Below are 17,765 nucleotides of genomic sequence, written 5' to 3'. Positions count from 1 at the left end.
GTTGAAGTGGTCTAAGCATTGACTTCTCTCTGTTTGGCAGTTGATTAAAGTTAGATCTGTCTATGCTGGATGTATTCAGTTGGTTCTTTAGCATCCTCTCCTCCACTCACTGTGAGTTGAATGCATTCTGTTAGTTTTCCAGGGCAGCTGTGGCAAAAATCATTACTGATTTGCTTAAACTATAGGGATTAATTATCTCATGGTTTTGGAACCTAGCACCCTGAAAGCACAGACTGTCAAAATTGTCTTGACAGGCTATGCTTTCTCCTGGGTTGTTTTGGTGGTGGCTTGGTTTGCCACAATCCTTGGGGTTCCTAAGTTTACATCCTTGCTTCTGTCACATGGCCATCTGTCTCATTCTCTGGCTTCTTCTGTCTTTGGGCTACTGTCTCTGTTTTCAATTTCCTTTGATCATAATTTTCTTCAGTTATACTTGATAGAGGCCTGCCTTCTTTCACGTTGGCCTCATTTTAAGCAAGCATTTTTAAAGTTACTCTTTACAAATGGGTTCACACCCACAGGACCAGAAGTAGGAGTTCAGTATGTCTTTGTATGGAACATGATTCAATTTCCAACACATATCTACCCGTTGGCCTCCTAAGCAGCATTCTCAACCTGTAGGCACTGGCAGTATGTCTCTAAGACAATTTCAGGCTGATTCTTTCTTATATGGTCACATGTGGCTAAAGAACACTCATGTGTCCTTTGGCCAAAAGAACTCTTGACTCTCTAGTTTCCCTCAGTTTAGAAATAAGCACCCACTTGATCTATTATCAAAACAGTATATATTCTCTAGATTTCTCAGATGTACATCAGAAATCAGTTTATTATGACTCTCACACTTCTATCCCAGTCTGCAGAAGGAAACATATCAGATTCTTAGACCTATCTCTCTGAACACATTTTCTCTGAATTAGAGATAAGAGGAAATGCATTCCCTAGCCCAGCCCAAGGGCATTTCATGCAGCCTGGCAGTCCTTTTAAAATACTTCTTGCAGTATTTGTTTCTTTCAAAAACTGGATATCACTGGTTAGTTAAGACTCACAAAACTAATTTTCAGAATTTTCTCTTTAACATCCGATTTATTACCATTGTAAATTCTAAATTGAAGGGAGAACCCTAAAGAGTTCTATTGTTTAACCTATTTAAAGAGCTTTATTAGTAACTAAGTTAAACATTTATTGGGTGGAATGGACAGACAAGCAGAATTGACAACAACATTATAAATTGCTGCCCTGTGTTAAAGTTATATCTACTTCTAAATAATTAAGACTTAATTTAATTTTGGAAGTTTTAAATTGTGAAAATTTGTAAATTCTAGAATTGAGGAAATATACTCATTTCATTTTTTATTATACTTCAGTTAGATAATACAGCCTGAACAATTACTTTTTTTGGAATTTGCTTAAAGTTCACAATGTTATTTCCCCCCAAAATTCCCATTGTGACATACAGAATAAATTACGACTGTGTGCATCACCAAGAAAAAGAGATGAGACTGTTCACCTGCCTTACCAGATGGCTCATAGAACTGATATGTGGACACATCAGTAACACATTTTGTAGCAGGTGGGCCTCCCCCTCTTTCTGGTTCAGCTGTGCTCTCTGTGGAAAATCCCAAAACCCCCTCTCCTTGCAGCGAAGCAAGATAAGACACATTCCTTCAATAGAAACCCCCCCCAGCCTTCAGGAACTGCTGAAGCTCCAAGTAGACAAGATAAGACATTCCTGGGGTGGGGACCCCTCCCTAAATGGTTCAGCTTTGGGCCATTCTCAACTTAAATCAGCCAATTATTTACCATGTCTTTAACATGTCATTCTGTCTATAAAAGCTAAGGTTGCCTTTTGTTCAGGGCTCAGACTTTCAGAGGCTACTTGACTGAGCCCTATGGCCATAGAAAATAAAACCTGCTTCCTGAAACTATGGATCCTTAGTCTCAGCCTGTTCTAACTTCACAGAACATTCCTGGAGGCTGGCGACCTCGTTCCTGGTTTTCGCACTACAATTTGACATACCAACAATCACTATTCTAATGTGTGATCAATTTGTGTATCACACAGCATTGTCAAAGATCAGAATTTAATGTGCATATCTTAAAATGACTTATATGTAATCCTTTATATATAATTTATGCATAAATTTATTCCCTATATTTCTTTTGCCTATTTTATTCTTCAAAGAGGAAGATGTGTCAGAGATTCCCATAGATATTGAGTATGGCCAACTTATTCATGTATGCTGAAGTATATATTTTTTCAGATTCATGAATCTTATCATTTGCATGTAAATATTATAATTTTAACATAGATTCTTGGACCCCTACGTGATGACAACTTAAAACTAAATAGAAGAAAAGCATAATTAGAAATACAGAGCTGCTTAATTAGAGTTCCAGAACTTGAAACTGGCACAATAAATGGATGACATTTGAGACACCTACTTAAGGAGGACAGATGGTGTTTGTGGCTGTATGTAGGATAGCAGCATTGAGTTATTTGGGGGGGGATTTTGATATTTTTATGTACAGGAAATAGGATACAAATAGTAGTTATTTGCTCTTATTGCCTGTCAATCATCAATCCTTCAAATAACAAGACCCTTCTTTCTTGAGAGAAAAGTATACTAGGCATTTGATAATATCTTTGTTCTGTTTGCTGAAATTTTATTTAATGCTCTTTGCATGTTTCTGGTTTAGAAGCTATGCACTTATAAGCTATTTGTGAACATCATAATGGCACTTATTAAATTTTGTTCATTTTGCTTTTTTAATTAAATAACTTTACAAAGAAAAAAGTGAACCCAATTTCTGTATTATTATTTCTGAAAATGAAATGGTCATATAATGTCTTCTGTCATTTTCAACTTTTCTGTATTTCTTTCATGTAGCATTTTACATATTTTTAAAAATTAGTCATTATTTTAATTTAATTTGCAACCATTATTTATTGAGTTAATACAAATATCTGAATACCTGCTGCTATTTGCATCAATTTCTTTCTTGGTTAAGTTTCCTAGAGTACAATCTGTAAAGTGGTAAATTATTTCAGTCAGAAATATGTTTTTATTTCATGCATACTCATGCAAGAAGTTTAGCCAAGCCTGAAATTAGGTTGATGGGAATTTATCATTTCTTTGAAGATATTATTAGCTTTCAGCCTCTTTATCAGTTTATCAGTTCTTTATCATTTGTCAGATGCTAACTGTGACATAGTACATAGATATATAGTTAGGGGAGTGGGAGGATAAGGTTAAGAAGCTAGAGTACATAGATGATGTCCCAACATCTGAATGAACTTGTTAAAGCATATGAGATGCTCATACTTAACCAAAAGGCTCTAGACAGAAATTGAGACCTGTGCAGAAAAGAGTTTGCACATAGGACTGAGAGGGTGTCCTTAGAAAGGCCTGCTTGCAAGGTGGGCCCTTGGCTCTCTCTGGCAACATCATATGTGAACAGGTCTGAACACCCATATATAAAACTTTCCCATATAAGTGTGGCTTGCTGGGCCTAAACCATTTGTAAAAATAACATGGTTTATGTAGAAACTTGCTTTCCTTCTGAGAGCCTGGGATTTGCATACATGACAGGGAGAAGGTACCTATATGGCTAGCTTCCTATAAAAACCCTGGGCACTGAGCCTTCAATTGACTTCTCAGGGCAGAAACATCCTATACATATTGTTGTATTTTTGTTTCCAAGATTAATGCACTCTCCTTACCCTCTCATGGGAGGAAGAAATCACAAGGAGGCCTGCCAAGGGATTCCTGCACATGTTGCCTGTGTCATTTTCCCTAATGAGACAGATATGTAAATTTCTACTTAGCTATAATAAATCTTACCCAGGAGTGAGTCCCATATGTTGAACCCTATAAGTTCTTCTAGAGGATCTCCAAATGGAGTTGGTCTTGGGAACAGCCAACAAAAGGTCCTGTATGAGATGATGAAAATAAAGTTTGATGTGTGGTTATTATTGTTGATGTCCCTCTACAAGACTATGAAGGTTATAGGAAATCTTTTCCATACCCAGTACCTGTATATTCCTTGTGATACTGTATGAAGACAGAACTTTATGAATTTCATAAAATTCAAACATATTAATGAATTTAAGATGACCACTGGAATAAGTCCATACAAAGACTTTCTATGGTTCACTTTTTCCTCTATATTTCATTTTGCCTTCCAAATCAAATTTATGTACTATGATTATGAATAGCAGTCACTGAAGTGAGTATCAAGAGATAAAGAAAGGGAAACATCACATCTGGTCTTTATTCCCAATTCTGACACCTTAACCTTCATCTAATTTAGCCTTATCATCTTATGGAAACTTGGCCAGGTGTGATATTAATATTGGAAAAGTCTATAACTGTATCTGAAGTAAAACACATACAAATATACACTGTTAGTCCAAAGGTAAACTCATTTTTTCCTATTCAGTGTGCAGGATTACCTTAAGAGTGGGTTTGGAGAGAACTAACTCTGGGTTTGAATTATATTTATCTATTTATTAACTGTACACTTGCTGCAATTATTTTTTTCTGATTCTTTCCTCCATTCTATTTAAAAAATGGACAAATAATTTTCCCTCATAGTTTTGCTGTAAGGAGAATGATAAATTGGTAGATAATTAGGAAAATATATATCCATCTATAGATAGATGGATGATAAAGTATATAAAGTACTTAAGATAATTTTGGATTCACAGCAGATGCTCAAATATTGATATCAATTAATAAAAAAAGTATTCTGTTCTTTCTCTACTTTGTAAACCCAAATATTATAACATGACTCAGACAAAATATGGCCTTTCAAATAACATATTTATTACATACTATGTCTTTATATGGTATGTATTAGCATTTGTAGCTCCAATCTCTCCATCCACTCATGTGCTCTGGAGGACTGTGACCATATTTATTCCTCATAGTGTTGGAGATTATAGGCAGGAAATTCAGACAGGGGGAAAGAAGCCATCCTAATGGAAAAGGAAGAAGTAAACTATTTTTCATTGCATATGACAAGATCTTATGGACAGAAAATTCAAAGGAATCCTGCACTCACCACACACACACACACACACACACACACACACACACACACACATATTTGCTCTTGAGGACTGTGATCACGTTTATTCTTCCTAGTAACCTCAGTAATGATGCCAGGATCTGCCCCTAAGTGGTGAGCTAAGAAGTTCATTGAATTAATACATTCTTTATTTTGTAAAGGATGTTATTTATTTAAGATTTATATGCTACTTTCAGCATTAAACATAGACACACGTGGACACTGACACACACAACAACTGTGAGTAGAGTTATCAGATCTGGGTTTAAGGTCTAAAATCTTCATTATGTTGAGTATTCCTTAATCTTCCTGTTTTTTCCCTCTGCTATTTTATTTCTGAGATATTTGACTTAATGAACATTTTCATACTTCAGAAATATTTTTTTAAGCTGGAACATGTGATTTATAGTTCTTAGTAATTTTGTTACAATGTTTCTAAATGTTTGCTTATTGTCTTCACTCTAGAATGAAAGCTTGATTGAGAATAATAGTATTAGGATATACTTTCCTCAGAAAGTTTTCTTGGGGCAGTGTGATGGTGGTTCAGTGGCAGAATTCTCACCTGCCTTGCTGGAATGCTGGATTCCAGGTGCCTGCCCATGCCCCAAAAAAGTCAATCATGAGCCTCAGTAAGTTTTAAACTTGGATATGTTGACTTCTGGGGTTAAATATTGATGGTTGAATTTCTGATTTCCCTTTTAGGAGAATTGCTTTTTCTGCTAGGTGCCTGAAAAGCTCTTTCTTAACAATAAAAGTTCAATAATGAGAACACTTCTGACTCAACGCAATCATTTGCTGACAATTTTCCTTATTTATACTGTATCACTTGATTTGAAATTTAGGCTTTGCTTCTGATTCAGGAAAATTTTCCACATCACTCTTTTCAGTATTTCCTTCATTCATTTTCTGCATATATGATTCATTTTTCCTAAACTGCATAATTTCTCTTAATCTCTAATAGTGCTATCTTCTTTACTTTGAGTTTATACTTTCCTTGCCACCTTTCCTTGTGATTAGGTGGGTGCCTGCCATGGTTTGATTTCAAGTGAACACCTATTGATTTCTTATCCTAAGGCTTATCCAAGGCTCAGTGGTTTCCCTCTGCTTCTTCTTGCACAGACACAGATAATAGGAACTATTGGTGAATACTGACTGGCATTTTGTCCTATTTCTTGTATTTGGAAGTTGTTCATAATACCTTGCCACTTATTTTCGGTGGGAAGTAATGTCATATGGTTTGGCTCTTTTATCTTAATCCCTTCTATTTTATGCAGGAATTTTAAAACTTTATTACCATTGTTGTCAAGTTTCCAGAACTCATGTTGCATGCTTGAAAGCTGATTGTGTTTGCTAAACAATTTTAACTGAAAAAATATTTATCATTAACTTTTTGAAGAGATCACAGTGTCTTGTCTGGTTTCCATTGCTGTGGCTGCTTTAGTTCCCTTTCTTTCTTGTCCTTTAGTCCCCCTACGGTGTGACTAAAATAAGTTAATTTATTGTACTTCTTAAAACTGATGATCTATTTAAACACTTTTAAAGTATTTAATTCACATATCAATTTTTGTGTGTTCAGTATGTACACTCTGAAACCATCTTCTGCAGCTTTCTATAGATTTGTTTGTCTCTTGCTCAGGGAAAACTATTTCCTTATCTAGTTGTTGAATATGATTATGAGCTATACGTTTTAACTTTGTAATTTTAGCAATCTTCAAAAGTCTGCACTTAGGTGATTTGATTTGGTTTCTTGTAGATGATGGGGCACTACAAATTGGATCCTTTTTAGTGATATTTCTTGCAATGAAATTTTCACCCTGAGACTATGTTATAAATCAAATGTCTGACTTTCATGAGTGGTGGGTGACAGATATTACTAAGGAAGACTACTGATATTAATTATCAATTTCCCACAAGTTCCAACATAAACTGACTGGTTTTGCTTTGGTTTACCTGAGCAGCCACAGATTTTTCTAAGTCTCTCTCTGCAATTGAAGGTATTTGCTGAATATGTGGCTAAGCATGGGGTGGAGTCAGGTTTAGCTCCCAATTTATCAGATTGAAAGGCTATTTCTCAGTGGGTTGATATCCAGCAAAATTCTGGGGTTATGGGTTGGGCACACTTACAGGGCAACCCTGGCTTTCATGTGGCTTTTTCATTCTAGTTTCAGTTGTAAGTTTAACGTTGTGATTTTCCTTTTGGTGATACTTTTGCTGTGTTGGTGGTTGCTATTCACTGAGGACTGCTTTATTTTCCTAAGAGGTCTGCAGTGTTTTTCAAGTGGGTTCACTCTAAATAATGGAGCACTGGGATGTTTTCCAGTATGAGAGCCTATCAGAGTATCTGGTCTTCTTAAAGTATATTTAAATCATAAATAGTGTTCTTTTTTAAAAAGTTTAGATTTTATCTTATTTGAATGTACAAATTTTAAAATAAAATTCTCACCAAATACTTGTGGGGACTACTTGATATTTTTAAATTAACTTTTATGTTTTTTTCAGAGTAAGCTCTTTAGAAATCAAGTATTTTTTAAAAAAGAGAAATCAAAAACAATAAAACCCAGCTGTTTCATATCATCATTTACTTCTTATGCCTGGATTTCCACAGGTAGCTTCTTAAAACTTTTAGCTGTTGTAGTTATTGACATCTATATTTTAAAAGTACTACTTGCATTATTTCATTATTTTCTTTAACTTTTAAAAGTTAAAGAGCTTTTAAAAAGTTTCAACAATAATACAAAAAATAATACAAAAACAATACACTGAACTCCAGTATAACTCTCACCTAGAAACCTAGGGTTAAGAACTTTTAATATTTTCTCTCTCTCACTCTCTCTTTCCCTCCTTTCATAATCAGCCCTATATTTCTCTCTCTCTCTTCCTCTCTGTCTTTCATCTATCTATCTATCTATTTACCTACCTCCTTATCAATTTTCCAAATATTTCAGAAGAGGTTTCATACATCATTCCCCTTTACCACTTAAAATTTGCATGTATATGTCCTAAAAGCATGTTATTCACTTATACAACCAAATTAGCTAGAATTTTCAAGCTCAAGACATTTAGCATTCATATAAAGCATATAGTCTATATTCTGATTTTTTCAATTGTCCCAATAATGCTCAGTTGGACAGTTTCTCCTCCATTATTAGATCCAGTTAAGGATCATAGATATCATTTCACAGTCATTTTCATTTAGGTCTCCTTTTTATATACACTGTACAATTTCCCATCTCAATCACTCCTACACATACACTTCATTGGTTTTAATAACATTAACACTGTTGAGCTGTCATCATCACCATCCATTATGAAAAATTGTCCATCATCCAAAACAGAACCTTACCTTCATTATGTATTAATCTCTCATGATTACTCCCTGATGCCCTGGGTACCCTGTACTCCATTATCTGTCTTTGCAAATTTGCATATACTAGTTATTTCATGTAAATGGAATCATACAATATTTGTTCTTTGAGTCTGGCATATTTTTCATAAATACATATATATTGGAAAATGACAAATATACATTGAAAAATACTCTGGAGAGGATACAAAACTGGGGAAACTAAAATAGAACACAAAAGGCTTTATATGTATCTGTCATGATGGTGTGTGTGTGTGTCATGAGAAGCATACGTGATAACACCTAAACATTTATTATTAGTGGTTTAAGCAGAAGTGATACGCTGTTTCTTTGTTTTTTTTTGTGGTTTCTCATTTTTGTATATTCAGTTTAAATTTTAAATTAAAGATGTTTTAGGGAAACATCTTTGTTTCAGGAAGAATGTAGTTGTTTTTCTCAGTTATGGGGAAATAAGCATACCTTGTCTTTGGATAAGTTACATGGAGCTCTTTTATATCCTCATGAATATTGGCCAGTAATTTACAGAGTTGGCCTTTAGAGAATTTGCAATCAGACTTACTTTAGGGTCAGGAAATTTTCTAAGAGGAAAAGGGGCAAACAGGTACTTAATCCATCTCTAAAATGATTTATGTTTTTCCTAAAAAGGATTTCCTCTGGAAGTAAAAGTCAAAAAGTTCCTCAAAAGGAATTTACAATGTAAGACATTCAGTCTGTACTGAAGTCTGCTGGGTTTTGGGAACTGAAATCCACTGGAGCAAAGCTGTTATGATCCAGCCTATGGCTGAGATTCAAAGATGCCCCACCAAAAAAGTACCTTTATATCTTGCCAGACATTTGGAGAACTAGCTAGTTCATGGGGGTAAAATGATAGAACTGTGAAGAAGAAGCACAAATGTGAGGTACTTGTATAACTAGCACAGAGAGAAGAATTGAAACTGATTTAACTGTTGCTTTTACACCTTACACCAAACTGATGATGTTGTTTCAAACTAGAGATTTGTTGCTCTTCAATTTACTGCAGAAATCTGCTAATGTAAACTATTTTAATTTCTTCAATACTTTACTTAGCATATTTTAGGCTGAAGTGTACATTTTCTCAATCTCTGACTTGGACATTTGATTCTATGTTCAAAGAGAAGTAGCAATCTTGTTTTCAGTTTACTTCCCTGTATACATGATCATTAATATAAATTTGATAAACATCCTGCAAGAAAAAATTAACTAATTTGTATGTCATAAAAAAGGTTAGAGAAGTTAAGAAACCTGCCTGTACTTATTTTTGCAAGTCTATGATTGGTAGGCTGATTTATTTTTTGAAGGAACAAATATTTAATGGAAGACCAATGGTTACTGCAAGGATTGACAAGGTATCTCCAAAACAACCCTCAGACTTGATGATTCACTAAAAAGGCTCACATGGCTGAGAAACTGTAAATTCACATTTATGATTATTACAGTGAAATGATATAGATTATCATCAAAAAGGAAAAAGGGGCATGGGCAAAATACAGGAGAAACAAGTTGCAAACGTCCCAGTGGAGATGAATGGAGTTGCATGTAATTCTCCCATGAACATTGTGGGAAAACATGTGTGAAGTATTGATAACCAGTGAAACTCACAGGAGCCTTGGTACCTGTGGTTGTTATTGGAGTTCCTTTATGTAAGCAGGCAGTGCCTGTCTGACTGACCTCAGGTGCTCAGACGTTCATCATAAATCAAGAGGTTTACCTAAACTTAATTGGTCACACTGGTACACCATGGCCCAAGGCCTCAGGCATATAAAAACCCTTTTATCTGGCAGAACATTCTGAAAGATCAGAATTTATCTCTCAAGAGCTGGCCAAACAAAAATCAATGTTGAAGACAGTATTTTCTTTGATATGTACAGGGCTTGATAAACTCAGGTCTGCCGAGTTAATACAAAAAGTGGGGACCATCAGCAGGAAATTTGAATTAGACTATCCAGATAGTCTGTAATACCTGGAGTATCCAGTCAGTGGAGAAATCATGAAGGAACCTGTGTAGTAAGCTTTGGGTTTAAAGCCTGTGACATTCTGTTGCTTGGAGTGCCAGCCATCATTTTTTAATGAAGCACCCGTCTTTTAAGATCATGAATAAATTCTTTCCTTCTCTACAATCATATGATCATTTGTTCTCTTTCAGGTATGGCTGTCTTTCTAACACCTCCAGGAATCTTAGTCCCTTTGAAAGGTCCTAGCTCCAGAGAGATATCTGCAGTTCAGAGAGAAATGTGGCTAATTCACCTGAAGCTGCTAGCTTATTCAAATGCATTTATTAAATCTGTTATTAAGGCATGTGGTGTAGGACTTGGTGTCCAGGAACTCCAGAAATACCTTTTCCTGTAAAAACCTATGTTTGAGAAACTTATTTGAGCACGATTCCATACACCGTGAATGATGCTCTTGTAGCTGTGCATACTTCAAGTTCTGGATGGAAAACAATATGTTTGAGAAATTTGAAATTTGTCTTGTGCAACAGCAATTCATCTAGCTGCCAGTATTCAGCCAATGAATTTCCTTCTTTTGAAGCTCTCTGACTTGTCCATATTGACAAGAGTCTGGACAAGGGGAAATGCAGTAATAAAAATGGAATGAAAATATAGGATCTATTGGCTCTTCGGTTGCCTTGTCTTTTAGAATTCATCTATTAGCTCTCTCTCTGTTCAAATCCTGTCTGAATCCTTCATCTCCAGATAGGCAAAGATCTGGAGGCCAGCTATGCATTGCTTCAAGACTCCAGTGTAGACACTTAGCCCATTGTTGGAAGTTTTTTTTTTTAATTTACTTTTTAAAATTTTCTTTGTTTGTTTGTTGCATTGTTGGAAGTTTTCAACCACTGAGAAGATGGAAAAGTTCTGACTGGAACACAAATCTGTTGTGTTCTCTAGGTCTAGATTTCTCACTTACAGAGCAACTTATCCTCAATGAACTTTACATCGTGAGAATAAAATAAAAAGGTGACTGGTCAATATTGCTTTATATATTATTAAGAGGGAACATGAATCTTCCTAGCCTGTAGACATTGCTTTAATTTTCCTTGCTTGTAGTTTGCTCTCTTTCTGTAGGAGGTATGGTCTTTCTATGTACTTTATACAGGAATTTAGGCATGTGTAAAAATGGTGAGTTATAAGCTCACAGTCAGGGGAATATTAGAAATATAGGAGAAAATCCAAGGAATTATGAAGCACCAACATTGAAGTCTAAGTTAAACAATGGACTAGTTACTAGTACTTTCAGATTGTTAGTACAATTGTAATAATGTGCTCTCATCAATTAAAACAACCATACCACACCAATACAAGGTGTTAATAGTGGGGTAATATGTGGGAACCCTGCATTTTATGTATGATTTTTCTGTAAACTCACAATTTCTCTAATAGAAAAAGAAATATAGGAGAAAAACAAGTGTAGCTTCTCAATAGTAAAAGTATGAGGAAATAAAAAGTGAGTTGTCTATAGTAACAAATGCTGTAGAACCATGAAGGAAAATAAAGACTAAAGAAAGCCTCAGGTAAATTATAAGGGACAGGACATCACAACCTCTCCTTCCTTCTAGAGCAAATTCCAGTGGGAGCACATCAGATTGAACTAGGGGCTCTTTCAAATAGATCTATCATGGGGATGCAACCACATATTTTCCACCTCCATTGTTGATGTTACCCCCTTTGATATTTTCTTTTCTTGCATTTGCTTCCCTCAGGCTGTCAGAGCTTGATCATGTTTGATGATATGGGTCCTGCACAAGGTGGAGAGGGAGAGAGTGTGTGTGTTATGTGTATGTGTGCATGCTAATGATTGTCTATGGAGGCATTCTTGATCCTTCTTACTTAATTTTTCTTCCTCTCTTTACCTATGCTATCTCCAACCTCATCCTCATTATTTGCTTTACTCTTTCCAAGGTGGCCCATGTGGATGTACAGAAAATATTTTCACTAGTGACAAATGGCTTATCCGTTTTATCTGTGACAATATAATCAAGCCAGTTAATGTGAAGAGTCTCCATGGAGAGGCCCTTCCTTTCCAAAAGTTACCACTTACTGGGGAGACCTTGTTGTCAAGTTCAAAGTTAAACCTCAGAAATGGCAGTTACTCAGATAGCATATATCTTTGTTTCTAGGTCCCACAATATTCAACACAGGGTTCACAACAGGAATACTGCCCAATTTACCCCTCATCAGTGTCCAAATGACTTGGTGTCCTCATGGCATTTGTGAAATAAGAAGCTTCTTGAATCTTTTCCACTCTGGAAGCTGAATGGGTAATCTCTAATCCCAATATTCTCACTCCTTTCTGCTCCTCACCCCTACATACACATGGATAAAGTAAAAGTATGTTAAAGAGCAAGAGATATTCTGGTTTATTTAGATCCTTTCTCATGAGAAAAGTCACTGTTATAGGGCTATTGTATCCTATTTTTTTAATGTAATATAATTTTTTTTTAAGAATTGAGCTTCTGCACAGGAACAATGTGAAACTATATTGGTGGGAGTACAACAACACTGTCACCCACCTCCCCACCACTGGTCACTTGTGAGAAGCTAAGCAGGCCCTCAGTAAGAGCTTAAGATGTCAGCTTCATTCTCTAAACCCAAAGTACCAGTCTGAATGTACACTCCCAAACAGAGTACAATCTTAAGACAGCACATGACTATTCAAAGAAATGAATATATTAAGGAATCATAAAGATCCACAATCATGATGAAAAGAAACCATGTTTTTCAGAGGATTGCCTGCCTCATGGTTAATAGAAAATGCCTAAGTGTATGCATATATTAAAGAGATTTGCCTCTTTGGAAGGGATGGAGTATGAATTTCCTACTGACTAGAAAAACTTCCCCCCAAACAAAGCTTGACCAGTTGGGAAATTGGCCTGTGGAATCTCCCTGGGGAGATGGATAAGGACTAAATTGTACTTGACCACTCAGTAAGTTTCAATTATTAACATTTTATCAATAATTATCAATGATGTATGAACACAATATTTAATAATGAAATTAAGCACAAAGTAAAATGCTAACATTCTTGACAGTGATATAAATGTATTGTTAAATATTTAAATGCATATGACAAGAGACATATGCATTTCTCTTTCCCTTAGAAAAAGCCAAGTAATTTACATAGAAAAGTTACCCTCCAGGAAATGAAGCTTAGTTCCCTCCCCTCACTTGCATTTGGGCTGTGCATACTGACTTGCTTCAAAAAAAGGGTGCATGATAAAATAGTACCTTTACAGTGGCAGAAACTGGCAGACCTTTCTTGGCCAGGGGAACATGGCTAATGTCATGAGTGATAAGTCATATTGATGGCATGTACCTCTGAACTGACAGGACTTAAAGGGGTCATCACTTTTCTACTTCCAAAAGGAGTACATCAGACAAATCCAAAGTGAGGCACATTCTACAAAATACTTGACAAGTAAGTCCCAAAAAAGCCATGATAATGACTAACAAGGAAATACAGAGAAACCAGAAGAGACTGAGGGGATGTGACAATTAAATGCAATGTGATGTCTTACATGAAATATCCCTGGAACAGGAAAAAGGCATTAGGGGAGCATCTGGTGAAATCTAAGTCAGGTGTAGAGTTCAGTTAGTAATAATGTAGTAATGTTGGTTTCTTAATTGTGGCAAATATTCCATGGTGATGTAAGATCTTAATTATAAGGGAACCTGGGCAAGGTATGTATAGAAACTCTTTGTAATTAAAAAGAATGTGTATTTGGCTGTTGATGGGAAGAGTAGTCTACAATATTAGGTCAATTTAGTTGATAATTTTTGGACCTCTGCATCCTGATTGATTTTCTGTCTATTGTTTCCACTGCTGAAAGCTAAATGTTGATGCCTCAAATTATAACTAGAATTGTTGTAATTCCCTCCTTTGGTTCTACCAGACAGGTATACTTTGCATATTTTGAAGTTCTATTCTTAGGTGCATTAAGCAATTAAGACTATTCTGTCACCTTGGAAATTAAGAGTTTTATCATTATTTTACATCCTTTATCATCTCTCATATTTCTCCCTGACCTATGCCTACATTGTCTGATATTAATATAGCTTTCCAGCATTCCTTTGATTTAATTTTTCATCTATTTCTCTCTATTTGCTTTTAGTTTATCCAACTTTACATAAAAATGAGATTCTTCCAGAAATCAAAGCATTTGTTTTACTGCCATCTGAAAATCACTGTCTTTTAATTAAGATGCTCAGGCTAATTACATATAATATAACTATTGATAAGTTTCAGTATAAACATATCATCTTAGTTATTTTCCATTTGTTCCATGCATTCTTTTCCCCTATTTTCTCTTTTTCTGCCTGAATTTAAATCATCTTTTTTATGATTTTATTTTGTTTCCATTATAAGCTTATTTGTCCAGCTATTTTTTAGAATATTGCCTGCTTGCTCTAGGTTTTATATATCACAGTTTACTTACAAATGCCATACTAGTATTCAATGAATTTACAACAGTGTAGGTCCAATAAATTTCTCTTTTGTGCTCTTGCTTTTGTATATTTTAATTCACATGATAAAAACCAAAAAAATGTCATTTTTGCTATAAAATGTCAATTATCTTTACAACTGGTTAAAAATAGGAAAAACACATTTTATGTTTGCTTAAATCTTTATCATTTCTGGAACCATCCAATTCCTAGCATAGATCTAAATTTCTCTGTTGTAACATATTTTAGTTTGGAAACTTCTATGTCATTCCTTCTATTGCATGACTTCAGCAATTAATTTTCTAAATATTGTTCATCTAAATTTTATTTGTGAAGGGCATTAATGCTGGCTAAAAATTAAAAGTTAGCAGAAGTTTCCCCCAGCACTCCATATTACTCAATTTCATTGTGGTTGGCTGGTTTTCTCATAAAAAAATCTTCTGTTTTTGTTTGAGTTTCCTATGTTAGTTATATCAAATCTGATTGCCTTCAAAATTTTCCATTTACCTTTGGTTTTCAGCTGTCTGAAGGAGTCCATGGATGTGTGTGTGTGTGTGTGTGTGTGTGTGTATCTTTTTGATGTTTATATTGCTTTGAATTTCATTTTTTATCTGTAGCTTGAATTCTTTCATTATAGTTTTAGTTTCTTGGCAATTATCAATTAAACACAACTTCTGTTCTCTTTTCTCTTTCTCTCTCTTAATTTCTAATTTTATATATATACATGTGTATATATGTGTACATATGTATATGTATTAGTCCATTTGTTGTATATATATATATGTAAGTATTAGTCTATTTGACCACTTGATGATCCATTCTTTTTTTCACTGATTTTTCTCTTTATTTTTCAGGGTATTAATTTGTATTGATATCTCTTCAACTTCACTTGTTCTGTCTTCATCCTTCAGCTCTACTACTGTATTTTTATTGGCAGCATTTCCTTTTGACTCTTGCTTCTAGCAGTCTCCACTTATTTTCTGGAATCTTTATTTGTTCATGCATATTGTCTACACTTTCTGTAGATTGTTTAACATTTTACTCAATTATTTAAGGTAAATGCTAAATCCAATGCCTTGTTTATCCCTTAGTCTTTTTTTCTAGATTATTTTGTGTCCTGCTGTTTTTGTTTTTTGAGAGCCTCAAAAATTTTCTGTGCAGTACAATAGATGATGAAGTGAGTAGTGTTTATGTCTGGAAATGCACAGGCCTCTTCACAGGCAATTTGTGTGCAGGATTGAATGAATCTGGTCAACAGTTGACCTGGATTTGGGTTGCTATAGTTCCTTTCAATGTACCAGTGGAACTGTTACTTAGTGTTTGAATTAATATCTTCAGTTTTCAGCTGTTTCAGAAAGACTGTGTGGTAGGATGAGATCTCTCCATCCTCTTACCATTCCTGAATGGTGAACTGCCTTTGCTTGTTATGTGGCATTGGCCAGGCTCATGTTTGGGTATGTGTCCTGGAAGATGTTCTCAATTCATACCCCACCATGTAATTATTGTTCTCAAATGTGGTTTCTTAAGGTATTTAATTTTTTAGGCCTTTATTCTATGTTTCTATTTGTAATGATGTTTAAGAAAAATCTCATGTAAAGTCAACCCATCCTGGTGTTCAATTTTCCATGAAAAATGTGGCAGTTCTGCCCTAGGACTCATCCTCATGCTACATTATGAGAAATCTCCAGGTATTTGAAAGACGGCTTTTTCTAAATCCTATAATTCCACTCATTGTGCCAAATTGAATGTGGCATATGATCCATGATGCCAATTATTTTCCTGAATTCAGATTATGTTGCAATCACCCTTAAATGCAGCTTACTATTGCACATGAGTCTTTTTTACACATGCCTCTCCAATTTACCAGTAACTATTCTAAGAACTTTAGACCTTTTTCCTTTTCTTATTTTGTCTTATACTAACTTTGTTGTACCAATCTTTGATTCTCAGGATAAATTATCTAAACATATGAATATTATTCTTCTTTAAAATTATTTTTGCTAATAAATAAAATTATTTTTAGCCAGTATTCAATCTAAGTCAGTTAGACTGTACATTTATTAATTTCTAATATTTAATTCTTACATTATTATTTTTCAGATGATGTGATTTCCTATCAATTCAATTTCTCAAGGTCAAAGTTTAATTTCACCTCAGTAGGGGTCTTTACTCAATCCTTACACATCATTCAAGTTCTTTCAGCAAAAACCCTTCACTTTAAGGATCTGTATTAGCTGTCCATGACTGCCAGATAATATTAGAAACATTAAGGGCTGAAAACAAAACCCATGCATTAACTCACAATTCTGGAAGTCAGAAATGTGGACAAGCTGGACTGCACTCTGTGTTTCAGTTCTAACAAGTCTAAAATATAAAGTGTTGCTTGGGCTGGGGTCCTATTTGGGGGATCTGATGAAGACTCCACTTCCACTTCATTCAGAATGTTGGCGGAGTCCAGTTCTTTGCTGTATTTGCTGATGTAGGTTTGAGGTCCCCTTTTCCTTACTGGTGGTCGGCCAGGAATCACTCAATTTTCCTATTAGTTGTCCATGTACTTACACACATGGCCTCCCCACCTTCAAACCAGCAATGGCATGCTGAGTCCCTCTGACCCTTCCATTCTCTCTGATTTCTTCTACGTATAGGTGGAGTCAATTTACTAGTTTCAAAAGGTTTATGTGATTAGATTTGTGCACCCACATAATCTTCCTTCTGATTAAGTCAAAATTAATTGAGTAATTACCCTAATTACATTGGCAAAAAATCCTTTATTCTCTGGGTGTGATAATCTCATTCACAGGTCCTAGAGATTATAGTATGAAATGCTTTTGTCTTTTGTTGGCAAAATTTCTATAAATATAGATATCCTT

General features: G+C 35.0%; 1 protein-coding gene across 41 annotated transcripts in view; it reads left to right on the top strand.

Moving 5' to 3' along the window:
* LOC143647089 (anomalous homeobox protein-like) overlaps nt 1–17,765 on the top strand; it is a 343,658-nt gene that overhangs the window by 29,472 nt on the left and 296,421 nt on the right. For 25 of the 41 annotated variants that reach the window (XR_013157830.1, XR_013157829.1, XM_077116749.1 and 22 more), the window contains one exon: nt 1,457–1,570. The exons of 13 other annotated variants lie outside the window; for them this stretch is intronic. Coding sequence is in view for 8 of the 28 variants with exons in the window: in XM_077116749.1 (XP_076972864.1) it covers nt 1,457–1,570 (114 nt within the window). In the remaining 20 variants the exon portion in view is untranslated. Of the gene's footprint in view, nt 1–1,456; nt 1,571–10,598; nt 11,425–17,765 lie in introns of those variants that run through there. 3 more of the 41 variants (XR_013157832.1, XR_013157828.1, XR_013157831.1) reach the window with 2 other exon arrangements.

Source organism: Tamandua tetradactyla, chromosome 9 (genome assembly GCF_023851605.1).
Source record: "Tamandua tetradactyla isolate mTamTet1 chromosome 9, mTamTet1.pri, whole genome shotgun sequence".
Classification (NCBI taxonomy): Eukaryota; Metazoa; Chordata; class Mammalia; order Pilosa; family Myrmecophagidae; genus Tamandua; species Tamandua tetradactyla.
Note: the sequence above shows the minus strand (reverse complement) of the source record. Positions and strands in the feature narration are given on the sequence as shown.